This window comes from Natrix helvetica (genome assembly GCF_964273705.1).
Source record: "Natrix helvetica genome assembly, chromosome: 1".
Taxonomy (NCBI): Eukaryota; Metazoa; Chordata; class Lepidosauria; order Squamata; family Natricidae; genus Natrix; species Natrix helvetica.
Window position 1 is genome coordinate 183,299,209 of NC_138548.1, and position 25,344 is coordinate 183,324,552.

General features: G+C 36.2%; 1 protein-coding gene across 4 annotated transcripts in view; it reads left to right on the forward strand.

Moving 5' to 3' along the window:
- PARD3B (par-3 family cell polarity regulator beta) overlaps positions 1-25,344 on the forward strand; it is a 532,498-nt gene that overhangs the window by 253,715 nt on the left and 253,439 nt on the right. For all 4 annotated transcript variants that reach the window (XM_081937858.1, XM_081937859.1, XM_081937860.1 and 1 more), the window contains exon 16: positions 4,793-4,837. In XM_081937858.1, coding sequence (XP_081793984.1) covers positions 4,793-4,837 — 45 coding nt within the window. The remainder of the gene's footprint in view (positions 1-4,792; positions 4,838-25,344) is intronic.

Below are 25,344 nucleotides of genomic sequence, written 5' to 3' on the forward strand. Positions count from 1 at the left end.
TAAAGTCCTAGGGATGTGATGGCGAACCTATGACACACGTGCCTCAGGTGGCACGCAGAGCCCTTTCTACGAGCATGCAAGCTGCCACCCCAGCTCAGCTCCACCCCACCGGCCTCCCACCAGTCAGCTGGCTTTTGGGTATCTGCCATGCATACCTGGGGATGGGGCACATGCGAGGGTTGTGCTCACATGCACAGGGGGATGGGGGGGTACATGCACATTGCATTATGGGTGTATGTGTGCATGCTCTCAAGCACACACATGTACGTTTTCGGCATGCAGCAATGAAAGGCTAGGCATCATGGTCCTAGGGTATTGTGTCAAATGCTTTGCTAAAATCAAAACAGTTCTACAGCATTTCTCCATTTTAGTAAGGAAATGAAATTTAGTCTGGCAACATATATTCTTGGCAAATATTTACTGACTTCTGGTAATTCATATATTGTTTTAAAGTGCTGACAGATTAGCCTCTTTATGGTTTCAGTGTCATATGGTCTAGTCTCTAGCTCATGGATCTTCCTTTCCCCCCACTTCTGAATAAAAGCAATGATTCTCCTCCAATTATCAGAAATTTCAGTAAAGACAAACATAAACTTTGGCAAGACTATTAGAAATTTCTTTCAGGACACTTAGATGCAATTCATATGGTTTTGGGGACTTGTACTTATTCAAGTTCAGTATGTACTTCCAGATCACATTTTAATCAAACATCCTGCTGTTCAAAATTAAATGTGTTAGTGTAACACATTAAAATAATACTAAACAGTAACTGGAGTTGAATAATCCCATGTTTATTTTATTGTTTGATATATATCCTTTTGCTTTGTTCACTCTTGCATGCACTTCATCATTAGAACAAAATATGGCTACGATCAAAGATCACTGGAGTGCTCTGGAATCAAAGCACACCAATCTATCTAAAATAAAAGGTGTATAAAAGAATGGTACCTGCAATAACTTGAGTTATTGCATGTTGAATGCTGGCCAACCACCAAATGCATTGGGAGCTCTGTACATGCCATGGAGATGTGCATGCTTCATTGGTTGTTAGGCATTTCTTTTCTTGTTCATGTCAGCATTGACTCAATATGGCAGCAAATGGACTTTACACCAATATTTGAGAAGATGTGGGTGAAACATCCAAAAGTGATATGGTTATGTCCTAAAAGCAGCACCCTACACTATTGCCTGCATCACCTTCCACTTTAACAAAGATGGCAAGCGTCTGCATGAAAGGCCGAAGCAAAGATGGCAAAACACAATAAATACAGCCCAGTTGGACTCAGATGCTGCGTTTGATCATACAAGATGGTGTTTGTCAGTCCCAAAGGGTGATGATATATCCTTTTGCCATATTCACTCTTGAATATAGACTGTACATAGAATAAGAGCCCCTTTTTGCTCTTTGTAGTATCCTTCTCCAACCTTAGTTCTCTCTTCAGTTAGAGTTTCTGCCTACAACTGTTTTAAGCTGAAAGGAAGTAGTTTTGCTTAGATATGAGAAATGTTTCCTAATGATAAGAGCTGTTTAACAATAGAACAGAGTAGCCTGGAATGTGGTGGAAACTCCTTCATGGGAGGTCTTTAAGCAGAGCCTCAATGGATGTCTATTTGCCAGGGATGCGGAGATAGCCTGTTCTACGCTGGCCAGATTATTTCCAAGGTTGCTTCCATTCTGTGATTCTCTACTATGGACAGTCTTGCTTGGTAACTTTTCTATAACAGAATGCTGATCATTATGACCTGGAAACTGAGCGGAAGTGATCATGGCTATTACGGATTCCATTAGAATGTGGATCATTCATGTTTTGTGGTATTTCCTTGTGAGGGGATTAATCTGCTTCATTTAATGTATGAGAAAGACATGCAGCAACAAAAATGTACAGGAAGCCATATGCTAGCTTTCATTAGTTGTGTGTTACTTACGAATGAAAAGCAGAGGTGTTATTAAGGAAAAAGAAAGTTTGTATTGTCCTGATAATAACAATACTGTGTGAGGAAGTGAGATAGTCCAGGCAAAATATAGTGTCATGAATTATAACATTGTGAAAACTTGTCTACATTTTGATTTTGCTTTATGTCCCTGGAATAAAGAATTTTATCCCAACTCTTTATTACCTGTTTCAGAATAGATTTCTGCCAAGAGTTGATGTATTATTTTAGATGGTTTGGAAAAAGATTTGCAGATACTTAGATCCAAAGACATTTAACTGTATTCAGGAGATTTGACAGAGAGAGAGAAAAAAATGTTACTTTTCAGTCATACATATAGCATTCAGATAACCTTGTTTTGTACTTTAAAAAGAATATAATAGCTATTCCAGTGACTACAGACTAAGTAATTCCTTGAGTGCTATTGTGAAGAGAGGGGAAGGAAAGAAGTATGCAATACAGTATCAAGTAGTAGTTGCTATTCATCTTGCATAGTTACACAGAATGCATGCAAGCTCAAGTTCAAGACTCCTTTCAAGTTCAACTTCTAGGCAGTGGTTTGTTCTAATGATGATTCATTTAACTAGGCTATCGAACCATAGGTTAACATGCTCGTAACATCATGCTCTGATGTTCATAAGAGCAGTTGAAACAAACAGTTCACCAATTTCATCTATCAAACTTAGCTTGAAATAATAGAAACTTTTGGTCTTCTTGCATGTAAGAATTTTATCTGTCAATTTTGTTATGGTCATTTTTTAAAGATAAAATAACGTTAGCATTCCAATGAAAGAGTTTCCATTAAAAACAAAACAGCTAAAATGTTTGCAAAAGGATGCATTTCAGCCTTGATTTGACATGTTCTCTGTACTATCCAACATCCTTAGATGTGGAAACACTGCAATGCAGAAATAAGAGCAACTGAAGTAATGTTATTGGCACAATCATTGACTTAAAATTAATTGATGGCACTATGTCTATATTATGCAGAAAGGGCTGTGTAAGGATAATATCCATCTGAAAAGCTAGCAACTGATTTTTCCCCTGACTAAAATACGTTTTAGATCAGGGAAAGTAATTTATTTAGATCCTTAAAAGCATGGACGTTTTGGGGGGTTGTGGAAACATGACCTTAGTTGATTAATTTGCTCTACATGAAGTATTTTTGGTACGCTTTATACAGATATAAAATATTTTGAATTTTACTGAGATGTCCAGATCTATTATATTAGAGCTCATATAAACTTAGTTTTCGAATATCTCTCTGCAAATGGAACAAACTATGAAAGAGAGAGAGAAAAGGAGGGGGCAATGCAGGGCAATGCCACCTTGAAAGTAATGAATGTATCTGGCTTTGCCAAATTTTTCACACTCAAAGCTTTTTGTTTGGGGATGCCTGCTGGTGGCATATTTTTGGAGGTTTACTGACCATGCAAAAATAGATTTACACCAATCTCTGCTCATAGTTTCATTTGAATATTAACTATTTCCATGTTAATGGCATCAAAACTGCTTGGAGACAGTGGGTTTTCCCTATGGAATTGCTCTAGAATTTCTTGCCAATGGAAGCTTTCCTCAAAATGTGAATTGTTAGATTGGGTAATGGATAGGCACACACAGGCTTAACGGTAACAACAGCTCTTTATTAAGTACAACAAGTGAGAACAATCCAGCGAAAGTTGAGTCTGACAGCAGCCCTTTTATAGGGAGCTGTCAGACCCTTCGACCAATAGGATTAAACCTCTGTTCCCGCTGGAACAGAGGGAAACCACTGTAGTTAGGGCAAGTATCTAACATGAATAGAAAACATATGTATATATAGGAGAAGGGGCATTCAATTTTGATTGGATCCACAGGAGGTTTCAAGGATTTTTCAACAAAAATCAGGAATAAGATTAAGAGAAACATAATGCCCAATTTAGCAAAAAGTGATATTGGCAAAAACATGAATAATTTGTGTGTTCCTCGTCTTCCCGGATGGCATCCGGAATCACCGCTCGCCGCGCACAGCCTCGCCGCTGCTCCACGCCTTGGAAAATAGGTCCGCGCGCACAGCTCAGAAAATTACAGCCTCCGAGACTTCGTAATGGTGGGAACTTGTTGCCACTTGCCCGGGCTTCTGTAGAAGCTTCCTTCCCAAGCCCTCCAAGCGAGGAAAGGCCAGTTGGAAAAGGGGCTTTGCTCCTGCTCCGGGCTGTAATTGTGCCTATGTTTTCCACGGAGTGGGGCCGCGGCCAGAAGACAAGCAACATGAGGTAGCGCAGCGGTGGCGGCGGGGAGTCAGCCCCGATGCAAAAAACACCAAGGGGGTGGGGCAGGAAATTACTTCCGGGTTCATTGTCCAACCGGATCGCGTGATCCGGTGCAATCCGGCAGAAACCCACCACTGTTCCACTCACATGCAAAGCTCTATTTGCCTGAGTGGTGGGCACTGGAACTCACATGGAACCATCTCCTCTTCCCCGCACCCCAGATCCACCAAGCTGGAATGGTTGGGAACTGCAGTATTATATCACAAGTACAATTTTTATCATGCTTCCATTTTTGTGTATTGGAGTTACTTCTGTACAGAAATCCAACCTGAAATTGGCTGGAAAAATAAATAGTATGATTGAAATACCATCTTTGCTCAAAAAATACTTGAAAAATCCAGGCCTATTTTTAACTTTAATTTAATTAGGGTTTTAAATGTGTTGCTATTTTATATTTATTGATGAATTAGATACCAAAAATAAAAACTTTGCACAAACAAGTGCATCTGCTTTGGAATATAGTCTAGGGTGTTACTGATGGTATATGGTTTTTTCATTTAGGGCTGAATCTGATTTTTATGCACTTTCTTTTCCTCCCTTTTCTCTAGTGGAAGATGAAAGTAAAGTTGCCTTATTGACTGCTCAGAAACTAGGTAAGATCCCCCCCCCTGGGTTTTACCATATTTTACAATTAAAATATTATATAAAAAATATAAAATCCTATTCGGAATGAATCTCCAATCTGTAATGGAAAATTAAGCTTTTTTTCTGTTTCTAGGATATTGACTGAAAATGGAATAATTTGCAAAAGCAGCAGTAGTATGGCTTTTTAGTTACAAACAATTATGTGTGCCAGTTAAAACTTTAAAAGGAGGCTAGGGAGGAAAGGAAAATCATGGTGATAGTGGTAGGGAGTTTCGTTAGGAGCTCATAGCTTTTTTGGGGTGTGTGTGTTATTTTTAGTGTATTATGTTAATGTTTTCATTTGTCAATATGAGTCAGCTGATTGGTATAGTTCATTCCAGCTATGTAGACTAGTTTTTCCGGGATTTCCAAACTCATCTTTATCTTGACCTTCCTAGATTAGATAACATGTTCCTGTCAGTCTTGTATAAATTTGTGTCACGTTACATGATTCCTTTTCCAGATTAAACCCCAATTCTTTGCTTCAGAAATTCAGTTCCAAGCATAGATCAGTTTCTAAACAAAACATTGGGTAACCTTACTTCGCAGCAGCTATCACACAATGGATTTCCATCTGACCTGAAAAAATAGATTTTTTTAAATAAAAGATTTAATTTTTTTTTTTAATTGTGATAGTTATATGTTGTGTCAAGTTCTAGACTGAAAGAATATGATTGAAATTGAAAGCTTCAATTCAACCACATTTTATAATGGGATTCTGAACCACAGTAAATACTGCTTTGGCTAAGGGAAAGCATTTGAAAGCCTTATATATAATAAGGTCTTGTTCTGCCTTAGCTATTGTAGCATAATTTTGGAAGAATTATGGGATGACTGTTATAAATGTTGAAAACTGTTTAGATTTCCTTCTCTAGAACTCCAAATCATTCTCTCTCAGAGAATAGTAGAATAAAAGTTGCTTACTTCATTTATCCCAAATACTGTGTTTCTCTGAAAATAAGACCCGGTCTTATATATTTTTCCCTCCAAAAGAGACACCAGGTGTAATTTTCAGGGGATGTCTTCCATTGTCTCACATCGCCCTGATGGCTTTGACAGCCCTGCCCAGCAGGAGCCAGTGTGTGGCTGCTGATGGCCCTCTTCTTTTGCAGCTGATTGCCACCGCTCATGCACAGTGCCCCCAGCCTCCGCTTTCCTGTCAGAGGTCTTTAGAAAAGGCCTCTGCAGTCAAGAAACTGGGTCTGGATTGAGCGCATAGCACCTCCTGGCCTAATTTCACTGTCAGAGGTGTTCAGGAAAGGCCTCTGAAGCAAAGAAATGAGCTTTGATGGTGCCTCTGATGGCAAAACGGAGGGATGGGCATGCCAATCTGGAGCTCTTTTATCAGCTGGAGAAGCCTTTCCTGAACGCCTCTGATGGCGAAACAGAGACTGGGAGTAATGTGTGCATGTGGTGCCAAGCGGCTGCAGAATAGGTGTGCCAACAAGGTGAGCAGGTATCAAGGTGTGCAAGGCCTAGCTGAAAGTGTCTGAAGGTAAGCAGCTCCACCTTCCACACACACACACACACACACCTAACTTGTACGCCTTGCCCCACCATATGCAACCAAGGGCAATGGAATGGGCAGGATCTTAACTAGGGCTTATTTTGGGTGCATGTGTAAAAATCAATCCAGGGCTTATTTTTTTGGATAGGTCTTATTTTGGGGGGAAAGACATGGTATTACAAATGTGAAAATCTTTAATTATTATCTATTGAATTCTAACTAATAACATGACCTAGGTTGTTGAATTCTATTTCTCATCCCTATCACAGTAATCCTTTTATGGAGGAACATTCCCATAAGCAGAATATCTTATATCACGGAATATCACATATAAGTAGAAACTAAATTCAGCGTATTCTAGCAAAAGTTTAGAAAACTATTTAATTTCTCTTGGAGTAAAAAGCTTTAGATTATTAAAACCAAAATGAAAATCTCATAGATAAATATTTTAATGCCTTTTCTATTTAGCTTAGAAACCACAGCCTTCTTTTAAGGGAAAGCAACCATTTTGAACAAACTTTGTTATATGTTTTGCGAAATTAAAAAATGAAGGCTACATTGTCTGCTTTAATAATCATGGTGATAATATATTGTGTATAATAAAGCTTTATTTAAACAAAGTAACTGCACTGTATCACTGACATTTTTAGTGAGATACTTTTAGTCAATCCTTTTGGCATACAGCAATTTTCATTTCTATGGTAGAAGAATGTAATCTTTTTAATTTCTCCTACCCTGTAGTTCTTTCCTTCAGTGTACAAAATGTTATTTTTCTATTTGAAACTGAAGAGTCTCACCTGGTCTTGCCTTTCATCCTGCTCTCTGAAACCACTGCTAAATCTCAAGCTGAAAATCTTTCCAAAAAGTGACTCATCAGTTGGAAATTGTGCCCTGCTACTCAGGAGGCGGTTTGCAAACATAGCAGCTGCATTTTGTTTGCCAAAAAATAAATGGGAGCCCTTCCTGTCAATCCATGTTGGAATGAGGCCCACTGCAGTCATAATCATTGGCAAGGAATTGTTTTCAAACCAAACTAGTTCTCATTTCCAATTTCCATACCTGGTGTATGGGTGAGGCCCTGGATTTCTTTTACACCATTACAGGCAAACCTCAACCAGAGTCCAGCTGTGGTCTTTAGAGGCATATGATATACACACAGATGGATGTATAGCAAGATAGATAAAGAAACAAGCAGACAGAAATGGAAAATGGTGTTGTTCCTATCTCTTACCTCTTACTTTACACTACTCCACTGCAGTCTCAGTTTTGCCATGTCATCATCCTAGGTTATAAGCAAGGGGCTAGCTCTTCTTTTCCCCAAGTTCTAATTTAGCACTGTTTTTAACACAACACTCAAGGAAAACAAAAACACCACAAAGATTCTGAATTCTGAACTAGCTATTGCTAAAAGAAAAGGAATGGTGGTCTAAACTGGAATTGCTGGTTTCTTGACTTGGCCAAGATTTGACTTAAAGCTAAAAAATAACTTCCACAGCATCTTTTAAAGGTTACATACAACCAGAAATAGATCCTTAGTAAAGCCAAGAGTTATTTTTTAAAGTTATAAAATTACCCACTTCCTAATTAACTTGGGGGCAGCTGAGAAACGGGGAGACAAATGGGTTTGCCAGAATGACCCTATTTCCCATTTCTCTCTATACAAAAGATCTGATGAACTCCCAGCTACTAGATGTCAATTAAGAGAGGAAATGGAGCTGGTATGTCAGCAGATCTGGTCAAGAGGATCTATAGCTTTGCAGCATGAGATGGGCAGCATATAAATTTTACAAATCTGTTCCACTATAGTAGCATGATAAAATGTCAGGGGAACGGTTTAATCTTGACCACCAAGTGATTGTAAAAACACAATGAAATAAATGACAGGGTAAACAAAGGTATTTATATTTCCCATCAGCATCCATTCCCAGTCTTTTACACTTTCAGACAATACATCCCATGGGATGCAGCTACACCAGGGTTCCTGTGTAATCTCAGAAACACTCAAACTCTTTGCTTCTCACAGCTTTTCTGCTGAGTGTGTTTCAATAAGCCAGGTTTCAAATCAGATTTGGCAACAAAAATGCCTATCTTAATTTAACTTGCTATAAATATACAGCTGTTATGGTGGTTATAATAGCATAGTTTGGAAGGATTTATGTACAAGCTATTGTTCGTATTGGAAAAATGCTGCCCTTTCCTCCCTTTTATGCAAAGTCACAAATGGGATTCCATTAGCCTCTAGCTATTTGCTTTATTTTCATTTTTCATATGTTTCTTTCTTATTATTTAATGCATGGAACTAGTCTTAATATATATTGACTGTCTGCTAAAGTCTCTGCTGACACAGCTTTTTAAAATGATGCAGTAGTGGAGAAAAGCTGATGAGTTCTTTACGATCTTTGACGTATTAATTAACAAAATGGACTAAAAGGAAGAAACCTTTCCCATTTTCTGTTTTAATTTTCTAAAACACATGTATATTGAGACTTCAAATGAAGAGCTGCAACAAAGGACTAATATATGTTGGGAAGTTGTACATTCTAGTAGATTAGTACATTGATCTCTGCTGGTTTGGGGATCCCGATGCTTACCACATCAGGCTGATTTTTTTTCAAAAGGCTCTCCTTTTGTAAAGTCATAAAGCTGTGTAGATACCTGCTTATGAAACTACCCTGGAATCAATGCAACGTTAATAATTGAATTTTTGAGGTTCTAACGTTGAAAAAACTCATAATGTACTATTTGATATGTTCCTTTCACAGTGATTATCACCTGTATCATACAATGCCTCTACTACAATGCTCACAAATGACTCATAAACATAATAGCTGCTTCTGTGTTTCCCAGTAACTGGTTTCAGTGGCATATAGCTGTGATATTATTATTTGCCTTGGTGAGCTGGGCAGCATAATACTATTATACTGAGGACAGAATATAGCCTTATCTTTGTAAATTTTTCTGATCCCTGTTTTAAAGCTAAGAATTGCATTGCCATTACTTGTTGGCTACAAATATCATCATCCAACTTGTGTTGTGTTTGGTTTAACTTGAAACTATTTTGACTCAATCTTGTTGGATGACTATGTATTATAGAAGAAAAAAAACATGTCATTCCACAGCTGCAAATGTTACAAGCTTCTGCTCTATTTATATCTTTAGTATTTCTTTTTTCAGCATGAAACATTCCCAAATCCTTTGGAATTTTCCTAGAGGTCAGCTTTTCCTTCTTAGTAATAATTATGTCCCTCCACCCATTTTTAATTTTTTCCCCAGCTCTCCAGTATCTTCTCTAAAAAGAAATGATGAAAATATTCCAATGTGAAGGCATTAAAATTTTATAATCTTATATTTTTCCTAATTGCCTCAACGGTGCATTTGCATTTCTAAAATAGTTAAATAGTTCTTGAAAAGACTGGGAAAGTAAAAAAAGAAAATCCAACCCTTACTATCTAATGCTGGCTGAGAACAACAGCCCATTTTCCAACTATTGAACTTTCTGAAATATATTCCAAAAGAAACCTACATATAATGTACTACAGTAGTTTAAATTCTCTCCTTGTCATTTTCTAAATCTAAATATTTTTTAAAAATTTATTTGCCTAAATATCTCTTTAAAAGGATGTCCTTTATGCTTGCCATTCATTTAGCAACTTCATTATTCACGTTAATTAATAACTTAGTTGGGGGCCATCAAATCAATCCTAATTCTTAATAAAGTATTTTATTCCTTTTTATAGTGTTTTTAATATTTCATATGACTTTTTATTTTTAACAATAAATAAAACAACAATATAAAAACTCATTTTTATAACAATTAATTTTTAAATTGTTGTTTCATTAATTCTTTTGTACGGCCCAAAACCACTTCTTTTAATGCAATGTAGATGTGATTAATAAATAAAAAAATGTTTGGACAAATATCCACCATCTCAATCTGACCTTATAGCTCTTGTTTATATTTAGATAACTTTATTAGTTTTTCTCCAGGCAGCTTCATCAATGTCACCATCTATTTTTCTCCATAGCTTTTCTAAAGAGATTTAGTAATCTCTTTATTTATTTTTATCCACTTTATCCATTGTCTTTTATTTCCCTCAATCTTGCCAAGCATAGGTTTGTTTCAATTGATCCTCCTTGCCTTCCATGATATTTTCAGTAGCCATTTCTAAATTCATAATTTCAAATTATCTATCTTCTTCTTGCACTTTTTCTCAGTATCTCATTTTCATAGCTTTTAATATATTACCAAGGATTGAATAAAGGAAGTTTGGGAGTAGGATGGACATTGCTTTTATTGTTCTGATCTTCGCTATCTCAGAAGTAGACTTATCACTTATCACCTTGCCTAACTTTGTCATTGTCTTACTCTCTGGTATTAATCTCTTTATATCTCTGGCACACTACCCATTAAGCCGAACACAATAAAACTATTTACTACTTGCTGTGAATCTCTCTGCATGCTGGCTGATTTTAGCTTTGTCTTTGTAATATTTAACATTAACTCACATTTTTCACTTTTCATTTTTATTATCCTAATTAGCTTTTCTGAGTCTTCCTTACTTTGAACAAGTAAAGTTGTGTTTCCTGCAAACACAGATAGCTAGTGTTTTGATTTCAGCTGTTGACTCCTACAATCCTTACAGATATAGAGACAATATGCATCACTATCTTACTCTTCTTATTCTGAACTACTCTGTTTCATCAAATTCATTTTATATAATATTTCTTGATCACTGTAAAGATTCCTCAGAACAATCAGATGTTCTGGCATATTTAACAGATTTCATTTTCTGCCATAATCTCAGAATCAAAAGCTTTGCTGTATTCAACAAAGCAAGAGAACTTTCTTCTTCAATTGTCATGATTTTTTCATTATCCATCTTACATTAGCTATCTAACTTCATTTTCCTTTGCCTTTTCTAAAATCTGTTTATTCATTTGACATTCCTTCCTCCATGTATAGGTCTTCCTCCATGTACGGCCATATTCTTATTTGTAAGAACTTAACGATTTGTAAGAAAATCTAGTGCTTCATTGATTTACCTATCTTGGTATAGATATGTACAAAGATATTTTTAATCTTTAGTTCACACATCTTTTTCCATATTTGTTGATAATAGGACAGTTGGCGCTTAAACTGCCTCTTCTCCCTGTTGTATTATCTATTGTCAGTATTAGACATATCCAACTTTTTAATAGAATTGACTAATGAATAACTTTTGCCTTTACAAATGTTTCCATCATCCTATAATCCCATTTGTAATGGAATTCAGAACAATCTTTCTATCTTCCTTTCATTAGAGATGAAAGTATTAGATCTCTTCCATGATTATATAGTGTGAAGTTGTTTTTAATTGCTTTGTTTATTTCGACTCTGCATGGGTTTGCTGTTATCTGCTCACTCGTTATGATTAGGAGCAGCATACAAGCTGAAGCAAACAAGTAAAATGAACAAATTACTGTTGAATAACTTAGCTATAAATTGTCCTGTGGTTTTTTCCCCCCCAACTTTTAAAAAACGTTCTTCATCTGTTTGTTCTTTCATACTTGGCATTGAATATCTCTTCTCAGGCACTTCATTGTCCTTTCTGCTACTTCAAACTTTTGTTATCTTTTTTTCGCCACCACGATAACTTGTTCTGAAAGTCACTTGCTGTCATCCCTGTTGTCTCCATCTAGAAAACTGACCAGCCTTTGGTATGCTCCAGAATTTGCACCTAGAAATATATTGACTCGTTGGATTATGCATGTCCATCATACATGCATGTCCATTATGTCCATATCATTTACAGGAGTCTGGATGTCTTAAAAACAATTAGAACAAATTAGAAGAACACTAGAACAATGTATAAACAAAAATAATAGTAAAGCATATTTAAAACAATCATTAAAATTTATAGTTTGGATAATCACTTCTAACAATAGCACAAATAGCCCACTGGCCAAACCAGCCCCCTGCATATTTTATTTGGGTATTTGAGTTCCCAGATTGTTCTGATTTATAATTGTTGGTTAAAATATGATTCAATATTTTAAATGCTTATTCTGCAATCATTATTGTTTGTCACTAAATTTATTTGGCAGCTAAATCTGCCAGACTAGGAAAACTAACTTCTTGATGATTTCCCAACTTTCTTCTTGATTTGGTAGGAAGGGTTGCTTTTTTGTGTACTTCCTCAATACAGCTTTTTTTTTCTTCCCTCTTCTTTTCCAGGAAATTATATAGTTAAAGATACTCCAGTAGCATCCTCTGTGCCCATAAATTGCAGTAACTCACTGAGAAAATTATCTTTCTCTTTTCCTCCTTTATTCCATAGACATCAGGTAGCAAGAACAATTCCTGCATTGTTTTCTATAGTTGCTGACTACAACAGTCTATATGGAGTATGCTGAAGCAGTCACACCAGAGGTGCTTTTCACACTCTGAGTTGTAATAAGTAATATTGGCTGGCAATGATACGTGATTTTGCTAACAACAGCAGCAATTTGTGATAATGAAATAATGGCTGGCTGGCTGGCAATTGCAACTATCAGCAGCAAAATAATACCGTGGGTACTATAGTAAATTATTATTAAGCTTTGTTGCACAGTCAGTTAGATGTTTAGACCAGATTTGGTATTTTTATCCACCTATTAAGTCCCTCCCAAGGACCTGAGATAAGCAAATGTTCTTGTTTGATGATATTAAAGGAATCATCACAGGATGTAAGCTGTTCCACATAAAGCTGCCTTTTGCAATTGACTGTGTTTTTTGTCAATGCCAATGGTATTCAATTGATGCTCCAGATGTTTCGGGATTGCACCCAAGGCATCTATTCCTGTTGGTATTTTCTCTGTTTTCTTTTTCCACAGTTGTTCTATTTCTTATTTCCAGATTTTTGTATTTTGTGACTTTCTCCACTTTTTTTCTCTTCTATTTTTGTCAACGCCAATTGCTATTCTATTTCTCCATTTTTCTCTCCTGTTTTCACCATCCACTGTCCAGACTTCTTTATCTTTCTCATCAACAATTACTAAGTCTGGGGAGCTATGTGTCAGCTACTTGCCTTTTGGGGGTGACTGTTGTAATTTTGGACATGTCTTTATTTTCTATTATTTTGTCTAGTTTGTGATCCCACCGGTTCTTGCTTGCAGGCAGATGGCATTTGTTGCAGATATTCTGATATACCATTATTGCTATTTTTAATGCTTTCGTTTGTAGTAAGTCTGTGTGATCTTCTTACAGCGGCTAATCATGTGGGTCCACTGTTTCTTCAGTTTCCTTGCAGAGATGTCATTTGCTATCTCTTGGTGTCTTCTCAATTCTGGTTTTGTATGCATTGTTCTTAATGCTTAATCTTGTGCATCCAAAGTTAGCCCTTCTGTCTCTTCCGTCAACTTTCCTGCTGTTAGCTATTGGCAGATTTATTGTTATCTGTTTTGCATGCTATTTTATTTAATGTACTGGCCATATAATATTTTCCTTGCCCTGTCTCTTTTCTATTCTTCATTTGGTTTTTCTTATAGGCCAGTTTGGTCTCTCCAGTACTCAGTACCAGCTCCAATGCATCTTCTTCACTGTCCTTCAGCTATTCTTCCAGTGTCATTTTTTCTTCTTCAGTTATCTGGTGTACTTGCAACATTCCACGCCTACCTATTTTTCTTGGTAAGTAGAGACTGTCAATGAAACATAAACTGCTTCAACTCCTCCCCTTGGAATGGCGCTACAGAGCATTGCATACCAAAAAAACTAGACACAAGGATAGGTTTTTCCCTCGGGCCATCACTCTGCTGAACACCTAATTCTCACAGTGCTGTCTAATGTAAAATGTAAAGACCCATGTAGTTGGTTTTTTTTATTATTATTCATTGAACATGAAACTTAATCAACTGAACATTTAAAAATGTATCACAAATATCATTGACTGGTGCTGATGGTTGATACAGGTTGCTGCCAGGTATCAATCAAGTATCTTCTTAAAATGTACAATGTTCCGAGTAGCACAATTTTTTGCAGTTCCGCTGGTGTTATTGCAGGAAGCTGCAATTTCTTGATGTATTTTATAAAATTTTTGGACATGGTACCAACTGCCCCAATGACAATGGGTAACACTGTTGCATGTTTCATCCATAATTGTTTAGTTTCGATGGCCAGGTCACAATATTTTGTGATTTTTCCAGTTTTTTCCCCTTATCTCTGGTGTCTCCTGGTACAGCGATATTAATAAATTGTATACTTCGATTTTCAACAACTGTGATATCTGGCATGTTGTGGTTGTTGTTCTTTTTGTTGTTGTTGTTGTTCTGTGAATGATGAGAACATGACAGAAGAGAAGTAAACATATATACACAGCCCATGTAATTATGTATAAAGCATCTATGCGTTATAGCAGTGGCCTCTTAACTGGATGTACAATTCAACTATTCTAGGCGATCGTCTCTGGCATTACTTTGTGCAGATCTTCTAGGGAACCAGAGAACACATGCAATCTTTCACAATATCTTCAATAATTTGCAAATCAGCACAACAATTGCAACAAGGGAAATCTTTCTATTGATGTAGGGCTGAGGCACTCCAGTATCACACCCAATTCTGTTCAATTTCAACCAGACAGAGCGAAGCAGGTCAAAATGAGGTGGTTTAGTAGAGGGATCACTAATAGTCAGGCCACAAGAAGGTACCTTGGATCGTTAGTATTATCATTTATCCTGATTATTTTCTTCTTTACTCCCCCATTACTGGTATTATTAGGATTATTATTATTGTGTTGCTTTGCACGTACTCCGAAAGCCTCTGTACTGGAAATAAATTCCTTGTGTGTCTAATCAGACTTTGCCAAATAAAGTATTCAATTCAGTTCAATTCATTGCTTCATGGATGAAGGCCGTGATTCATTGTCATTATTTTTCTGGTCTTCACCTCCAAGTCATTTAGTTCGGCTTGAGTCCAGTCTGCTATTCCAGCACTGTATCTAAAGACTGATGTTGCTCGGGTATTAATTGGTATTTCCTCTATTGAGTTTACACTTCAAGATCTTCTTCACTTTTGTGATGAATTCACTTCTAACCTTCAGTGAGCTTGATGTTGTAAGCCTGAAGGTCTTTGCAATGATCGTTTTCATCCAGACTCTTGGTGTTATTTCTATAGGGCATCTTGATTTCTTCAGATTCACTATCCCCCCTGCCCCATTGATGGTGAGGGTGGCACATTTATATAGTCCAGCTCCATTGTATGTCTAGACTGTATACATGGACAGTGTTCAGCAGCTATCCTATTTCAAATGCAGCTTCAGATCTAGCATGTAAAGGAGATGGGATATTATTATTCATACCACAATGTGAAATCACAGTTGCCAAATCTTTAACTATTGTTGGCTCTCATGTGCATCAGGTTCTTCTGAAGAATCTAGAGAGTGATAATGTGTTAGGATAGTATATGTGTGGATCCAAACCATGTGGCCTTTTATAATTGACAGGTGGAAATTTTGTGAATGAGCAGATTTTCTAAATGCTATCCACATTTTTTGGGTATGGCATCTAGCATGCTGTTAACCACCGGGATCACAAAGATCAATTTATTTCATAATCTTTCCATAATCCTGTTTTCTTATTCAATTCTTTGTCCAATTAATAGTAGTAGTAAAAGTAGTAATAACCTTCACAGTTAAAGGCTGGTAGAAACTTAGTATTCAAGTCCTATACAAGGACTAAAAATTAAGGTAGCACTTGAGCATAGAGGCTGTTCCAAATGGGAGTTTCTTGTATGTGTGTAAAATTAGAGTGATCAATCATATAAATTCAAAATTTCCAAATATAAAGGAAGTCTTTTAGGTATTGCTCCAAGGGCTCCAATCATGATTGAAATCCAACAGTGGATTTCTTTTGCCACAAACATTCAATTGAGATCTGCAAGTACCAGTGTTTTATAAGTTTTTGCAATTGTTTTTACCTAAATCATAGTATCAGCCAGAATATCAACATAGATGGCCCAGATTTCTTCTTTTCAATGACTGTTATACAGTTTCAGGCATGTTATAAAACAGTACAGCTGTGAATCCTTTAAATTGTTATTTTTTGAGCCAGTCCAATTTTTCCTTGGCCTCCATCTGAAAAACATTTCCCATCCTTATCACAAAGTTTGATTCAGAGGGTGATTTTCTGTTTCTCTCCCTTATCCCAGCCTAATACTGCCTCAGAACCTTTGAGTGTAGTCTTTACTCTGAAATCATTTGAACCTTTCCTTCTAGAGTTTGAGCTCAAGTTGTTTGTTTGGTTTGCTAGGTTCATAAGCTTTAGCTCAACTCCAAGGCTAACTCACCACCTTGCTTCATGGTTCTATTATAATCTACTCACCTGCTCCATTATTCTTTGTTTCCATGATTATTTGCCCTCACTTTCTAAAAGTATTTCCTTATCTCTTTTGCCTAGAGCAGTGTTTCTCAACCTTAGCAACTTTAAGGTGAGTGTACATCAACTTCAGCATGGCTGAGACTTGAAGTCCACTCATCTTACAATTGTTAAGGCTGGGAAACAATGATGTAGAGGAATCCATGTGTCCTAGACGTATTAAACTTATCCCTTCCCTATGAAATGCCCGTTAGGTTCAGAGCATTATCCCCTACGCTAAACTGGTTTTCTGCATATCTACACATATATTAATTTATATTTCATCTGACATATACAGAAAACTAAGAATATGCTGAACACAACACAGAAATGTTCTGGTAGGGAAAGATGGTTATTCATGATATGAATATGTAATTGCCTACTACAATTTTCAAATCTGTATCAGATAATAAGTAGCAACTGTCCACGGATGTTATTTGATTTAATCACATCTACACCCTATAAAAACTCTTTTTTTAAAAAATTGTATAACATTGTATGATGTATGATCTAGTGCTACAGAACTGTAGTTTTAAATACTAGTAAAGACCAGATTGCTAATACCTTGGTTGGAGTAAATATGTATTTCTGTTCATGATGACCTAGTTAATCCCCATCTTGCTAAAATTGTGGAAATATCATATAAATATTCTCAGTGAACTCAAAATCAGCATATCCATGAATTATCCAAGGAACATGAAGCAACCTTTTCTGTCATCTATTGCAAGAAATATAGTATACCAACAGATTTCATAGTTTAGGTAATGTGTCTCTCTGTGTTAGGTAAAAACAAGGCAAAATGCCTCTTAAATTTTGAAAAGCATATATGGTGTCTATGGGTGGAAAATTGTTTCATATGAAACAAATGTATCCAAGTTTCGCAGATGATCAGAGCTTAATAAAGAAAAGATATTTTATTTATTTCTAGACTGATCTTCTGGTTCAGAAAGACCTTAATGTGAGTGAATGGGTTTTTAAAAATCTTATTCATTCCTTCCAAAAGACAATATTAGAGAAAATAAACCTTAAGAACCCGATGATTTTAAAGCCCAGCAGAAAATTTGTATAGTGCTCTGACAAAGGGCACTTACTTTAGAACCTGTTTACATAAAAGCAAAGTGAAAATCTGGAAAGTTTTTTTTAATAGTTCTGGGTCCCTTAGAACTGATTTCTGGCACCAGGCTTCTCCGTATCCTTGTTGAGAAGTCAGCAGATGTACAGGAGGTAAAACCCATAGTTCCATAGAGACCTGAGGAGTAAGCAGTTATCACTGACAAATGTTACAAGTTGCTCCATGCCTCTAAAGAAACCTATAATCATTGATGAGTTCCTAATTTTCCTTAATCCTTTCCATCCAAATGCTAAGCTTTCCTGCTCCTGAAGCACTTCCGGAAGGGGCTTTGCTGAAACCTCTGATGCCTTGAATTTAATGAAGCTGGAATTATTCCCAGATAATGCAGCTACCCTACTGGTGTGTACCTCAGAGGAGAGAGAGGAGAATTGGCAAAATACTTTTATATGCTAATTAGGATGCAAACTGAAAGGATTGACTATTTAAAACTATTCAGCTTTACAAATAATAATACCAGCATTTTATCTCTAGGTTCCATTGTAGGTCTTTGGTGTTGCCATTATATCTGTAACTCCGACATACCTCTCTCCCTTTTCATCCCTTTGCTTCCTACATATGGAAAAGTAGCTACTTGTGAATAAAACTCCTGATGCTGTTTTCTCTACAATGCATTAGTTTCCCCGAAGAAATCAAAGATTTTTCTCATTCATATTCTTTCAGCTTATTATTCCTTTATTTGCTTTATGAATTAATGCTGGAGAGCCACCCAATTTGTTATATGTCACAGCCTTTAGCAATGTATAGTAAAAGAATATACACTATATTGCCAAAAGTATTCGCTCACCCATCCACATAATTAGACTCAGTTGTGAGCGAATATTTTTGGCAATATAGTGTATTTTCCAATAAGTTTATGAAAATCCATATATCCATTTCTTTTTTATTTTGTATGAGAATTTGTGTAATTTCTGTAGCTTGGGGATTGTATTATAATATTGGTTACATAATTTATATGAAAGGGTATAAGGGTTAATGTAAATAATGCTTCTCTTATTCTACCTATATCACTGGTGTTTGCCTCTACCTTCCTTGCACTGTAAACTATCCATCCAGAAAAAAATCTTGGCTTCCATCATAAACTTTGCAGGTACCTGATATGTATTAGAAAAGAGAACCAGAATATCAAGTATCGCTAAATTAAATTTATCTATATAGTCTTGCAAAATATTATAGCTATATCAGTATAATTTAGCTTGCTTGTTTAAAAGCAAGAAATGAACCCCAAAATTTATCCAGATTCCATTAAACATTTGTATAATCTGCTGATTTGATATAGAAATAGAGAAGAGTTGTATATTTATACTGACACTTAAAAGAGATGCATTCATTAGAATACAAACTGTTTCATACATAAGAACCTATTTTATTTCTTTGTTTTGTATATCACCTTACAGTATTTTATCTCACTCTAATTTATTTTACTCCATTTTATCTTATTTTACTGTGGCTGACCTTTATTGATGTATAGACATCTTCCTTCTTGAACAATATTATAATATATTAACAAATATAATATCAAGACTATACTAATAATAATAATAATAATAATAATAATAATAATAATAATAATAATACCAGGACTTAAAAATTGAAATCCAACGATTATGGCACAAACCAGCAGTGGTAATTCCAGTGGTAATCGGCACACTGGGTGCTATTCCAAAAGCACTGGAATTACATTTAAAACAGTTAAAACTTGACAAAATCACCATCAGTCAAATGCAAAAAGCTGCACTGCTTGGATCTGCACGTATATTACGAAAATACGTTACGACGTCCTAGGCCCCTGGGTGGGGCCCGACTAGTAATCAATGCCAAATCCGGCGAATCAACTGGCCACTGTGATACAATCGTATAATAATAATAATAATAATAATAATAATAATAATAATAATAATAATAATAATAATAATAATAATAATAATAATAATAATAATAATAATAATAATAATAATAATAATAATAATAAAATGGCCAATTAATTAAATGCAACGAAAATGAAGCCTACAAATACTTAGGCATTCTGCAGTTGGATAACATCAAGCATGGAGAAGTAAAAACTATTGTCAGGGGAGAGTACACCAACAGAGTTAGGAAAATTTTGAAATCTAAATTGAATGGTGGAAATACAATCAAGGCCATAAACACCTGGGCAATACCAGTTATAAGATACACAGCTGGTATAGTTAACTGGACACAAGCTGATTTGGACATTTTAGACCGAAAAACCAGGAAACTAATGACAATGCACTACAGTTTACATCCACGTGGTGATATTGATAGACTATACCTACCCCGGAAATCAGGTGGCAGAGGATTATTACAAGTGAAGCAAATAGTTGAAGAAGAAAAACATGCACTGGCTGATTATTTAAAAGAAAATCAAGAACATCTATTAATCGAAGTAAAGAACAAAAATCTATTGAAGGCCCAACAGACGAAACAAGAATACAAAAAAGATGTGATAAAATTAAGAATGGAGAGTTGGCAGAACAAAGCATTGCATGGCCAATTTCTGAAAAAAAAAAAAGATAAAGTGGACAGTGAAAAAACTTGGTTATGGTTAACAGCAGGTACATTAAAGAAAGAAACAGAGTCACTAATCCTGGCTGCGCAAGAACAAGCTATCCGCACAAATGCCATTAAGACCAAAATCGAAAAATCCTCTGATGATGCCAAATGCAGACTCTGCAAAGAAGTTGATGAAACTGTTGACCACATACTCAGCTGCTGTAAAAAAATCGCGCAGACTGACTATAAAATGCGGCACAATTCAGTAGCACAAATGATCCACTGGAATTTGTGCAAAATTATAATATTAAAACAACAACAAACTGGTGGGAACATAAGCCTGAAAAAGTCACCGAAAATCAGATGGTCAAGATCCTGTGGGATTTTCGTATACAAACAGACAAAATACTAGCGCATAACACACCAGACATCACACTGGTTGAGAAAAAGAAGGTTACAATCATAGACATCGCAATACCAGGTGATAGCAGGGTTGAGGAGAAGGAACATGAAAAAGTCGCGAAATACCAGGACTTAAAAATTGAAATCCAACGATTATGGCACAAACCAGCAGTGGTAATTCCAGTGGTAATCGGCACACTGGGTGCTATTCCAAAAGCACTGGAATTACATTTAAAACAGTTAAAACTTGACAAAATCACCATCAGTCAAATGCAAAAAGCTGCACTGCTTGGATCTGCACGTATATTAAGAAAATATGTTACGACGTCCTAGGCCCCTGGGTGGGGCCCGACTAGTAATCAATGCCAAATCCGGCGAATCAACTGGCCGCTGTGATACAATCGAATAATAATAATAATAATAACCTTTCACCATTGTATTGATATTTATCCCATTATCAATTATTTTAAATAAAACATGCCAGATATTGAAGCTCAATTAAGCTTTCTCACCTTCTGAAACTATATGGAAAATCACAATTGGAAACTGAAGCATTAGCTTATATAGTCAACATTTATATAATCAACATTTATCCACTGCCATGGATTTTCAATTAAGTAAGTGTGCATCATTTGTTGTAAACAAAGGAAAACCAGTCAGGTTTTTGAACTGAAGTGCCAGATAGAAGCAAATTGAAAAGTCTTGCAGTAGAAACTAGTAACAAATATCTGAGCATCCTACAAGCATATCACATTAGACATGTGGTGGAAGTCAAGGCCAGTGTAACCAAAAAACACATAAGAGAAGTGTCCTAAAATCCTAAAAAGTTTAACAACAATTAAAGCTATCAACCCTTGAATTATCTTAATTCTTTAATAGGAATTGAAGGTATTATAGATATAAGCTAAAACAGAAGGATGTAGTTGAAAGTCTGAAAGTATCACCATCAACCATATACTACACCTGTGTGGTGAAATTGACAGCTTGTAAGGATGACGCTATCAATTTGCAATGATAAAGAACTTCATTGCACTAAACAATTAAGGTATGAAGAGCTGAAGCAAGAAACTTTACTCAAAAGATTATAGGAAAGAGAGAAACCTATTTGAAATGGTTTTCAAAATACATTTATCCTAATTGCAGAATGAATATTCCATCTAGGCAGGATTTTTTTAAAAATATTTTATGAAGCCAAAAAGCATTTACTTCTAGTCTTTTCACCTTAAAATACTTCAAGGCATTGTCTTATAGGTCAAATTCTTGCATTCATCTGAACGATAATGCTTATCTCAACAATTTGAGTTCACGTTGGATTGAATACATATCTGTAAGAATTTAATTTTACACCAGGTCACCTGCTTATTTTAATTTTCAAAGAGGAACGTTTGAGTGGATTATAAAAAGGGGACAGGACCTGCTTGAAGAATTAAATACATCGGAATTGATGTTCATGTAATGCTTAAGTCTCAGATGCCACATTGAACAATACATTGTAAGAAAAACCATTGTAGCAATGAAGAGGCTAAAATGAACCTGTTTAAAAATGTGATGAATCAAACCCAGAAAGCATTAGAAGCTTATAAGAAAATATATTTAAATGAATTCAGCTACTTTAAGGCACAGAGATTTCATTGTGACACTGTTTTCCCATTATTACCATTCCACCCTGGGTACAAAACTTTTTAAATGAAAAAAGATACTCCAATAGCATATGCCTTTTAGTTTGTGGAATATGGACAACAATATTTTGACTTGCAAGGTAATCCTTTGATTATCCTAGTTTGCATGAAATAATCAGAGTGTACTCGCTTTAGGCATAACTGAACTTTGATTCTATTTGTGATGTATGGAACAACATGTGTCTACATTGACTGGTAGTGTTCTCATTGCTAACAGGAAATGATGTATGTAGCGTGAGAATGATTAAGACTGGCAATGTAAATTGTATTTTTCCTTTCTTACTAAAATATAATATGAAAGCATCAATTGATCAAACAATTAGTGGTCAAGGCCAACATGGTATTTACCACCCCATCTGGTCATGATCATAATATATCCAAGATTTGAACTTGGAATGTAAGAGGAATAAATGGCAATGTATGTGAATTAGCAAATGAAATGAAAGTCTCTCTACATAGTCCTCACCTGTGCAAAGAACTTCCAGACATGGAAGTTTCAAATGATTTTTAACTTTTTTTGCATATTTATAAAAAGAATATTGCTTGTTTTTCATTATATCTATTACTCCAGGATATTGTTTTCTTCAATATGAATTCCTGCTTGAAAAACATCAAAGCTTATGGTTACTATTATATTATTTAAGTATCCTAAATAATAACGATGCCCAGAAGATTATGGGTTCCCCATCAGTTCCCTACAGTATGAGATGTAGGAAGTGGATTGTAAAAAGTATAATCCAAAGCATGTGAAAAATACTAGGTTGGCTGTTCTTCTCGATAAGAGATGTATCTGGCAAGTGTGTTCAGGGGAAAAAAATGGAAAAAAGAATGGGCAGATATGTTGATGTGGTCCCATTAGGAAAAAAAAGATGATTAAATTCTAGAGATACATGAAAGATTCTACCCAAGGAAGAATCAAGCTATTCCTTATAAATATCAGTATGCTTTTTGATATTTCTCCAAGACCTTAAATTCTGAAAATTAAAAGCAAACGTCAGTATTTAACATTCTGACATCTTGTTTGTTGACATGTTGTCATTTAAGTAGCCAGTTTAGAAATTTGCAATAGATACTATGTGTCTATTCCATCCCTTAATTATGGCTATTTATTATGTAGTTTGAATGTAGTCAAGGACAATATAAGGTGGCTAATGCTGTGGTTGAGAGAATAGTCTGTGGTTTCTGAAACATTTATCAGCTTTGCTTCGTTTTCTTCTTATCTTGATGGACTTGATCAAAATAATCATGTCTATAGATGAGCTATTTGGGCTTTGAGAAAAGACCTCTAGCCAACCATCTGTCCATTGGAATGTAGCCTAGGTTTTCTTAACGCCTGCCAGGAATGTGATAGTTACCTAGCACTGGCTTCAGGCATAAATTTGCTTTAGGAATGCATTGTGGTCTGTCCCTGAAAGACGTCATATTTTTCAAGCTGTACTAAATAGATATGAGTGAAATACCCTGTCCCCTCAAGGTTAGAATGGCCTTCATTTTTTTGCATTTAAGAAGAACTGCATAAATAGTTCTTTTCCTTTTATAGAGCCTTTAGATAAAAAGTCTTTAGTAAATGAAAATAATTAAGGAAGATACAGTAGAGTTTGCTCAGCGTTTTAATATTGTAAACCACTTGGACTGCATTAAGTAGTTAACAGAAAATTGGTATAATACATAACCTGTATCCTTAAATAGGTTTTTCCTTCTCCATACTGGCTAAGAAATTTGGAGAAAGAAAATTCTATAAGTGACATAAGACCATATATTTAGGTTTCAACCTTGTCCTTTCTATTTCGTAGTAAGATTCAGTTTAACTAAGCCTCTTTGTCAAAATAAACAAAGTAATAGAAAATGAAAATGCTCTGGGACTTTAGAATTCCAAAAGACAAGCATCTGCTTCATAACACCCGAGACTTACAATTGTTGACGAGAAAGGCAAAAAAAGGTCTGAATTTTGCAGTACCTGGAGACAGCAGAATGGAAGAGGAAAAGTACTGAAGAAAACCACAAAATACAAAGACCTGCAAATAGAACAATGTGGCAAAAGAAGGCAGAGATACTGCCAATGGTAATAGGTACCTTGGGTGCAATCCCAAAACATTTGTAACACCATTTGAATATCTTTGGCATTGATAAAAAAATGACCAGCCAGTTGCAAAAGGCAGCTTTATGTGGAACAGCTTACATCCTGCAATGATACATATAACAGCATCAAACAAGAACATCTGCCTATCCCAACTCCTTGGAAAGGATTTGATAGATGAATACAAATGCCAAATCCAGTCCAAACATCTGGCTGGCTGGGCAACCAACCATAACAATAACACATTAAACTTCTGTGGCAAGGATGACAAGGATGACAAACCAGAATGAAGTGAGGGGTCTCTCCCTATCTAAAGGCCTCCTCTACTGAGCAATGTCAAAGGATTTGAAAACATCACTCTAGAGGATAGGTCAGTGATGGCGAACCTTTTTTGGCTCGCGTGCCACAAGTGGGGGGAGCACAGGGGGGTCGAGTGTGGGCGTGCCGCACCCATAATGCAACGTGCGACCCCCCAGTGCGCATGCGTGCAAAACGCGCGACCCCCCCATTTTTACATGGTTTTTTTGCCCTCCCCATGCTCCAGTGGCTTTATAGGATCCTGGGGAGGGCAAAAAGAGCCTCCCCTGACCCCCCGGAGGCGCTCCGGAGGCTTCAGGGACTGTCCAGAGGCTTCCCTGAAGCCTTCGGAGTGCTTAAAACCACCCTCCGAGCAAACCGGAAGTGACTTCCGGGTTGCTCGGAGGGTCGTTTTAAGCGCTCCGAAGGCATCAGGGAAGCCTCGGACGGTCCCTGAAGCCTTCAGAGCGCTTAAAACCACCCTCCGAGCAAACCGGAAGTGACTT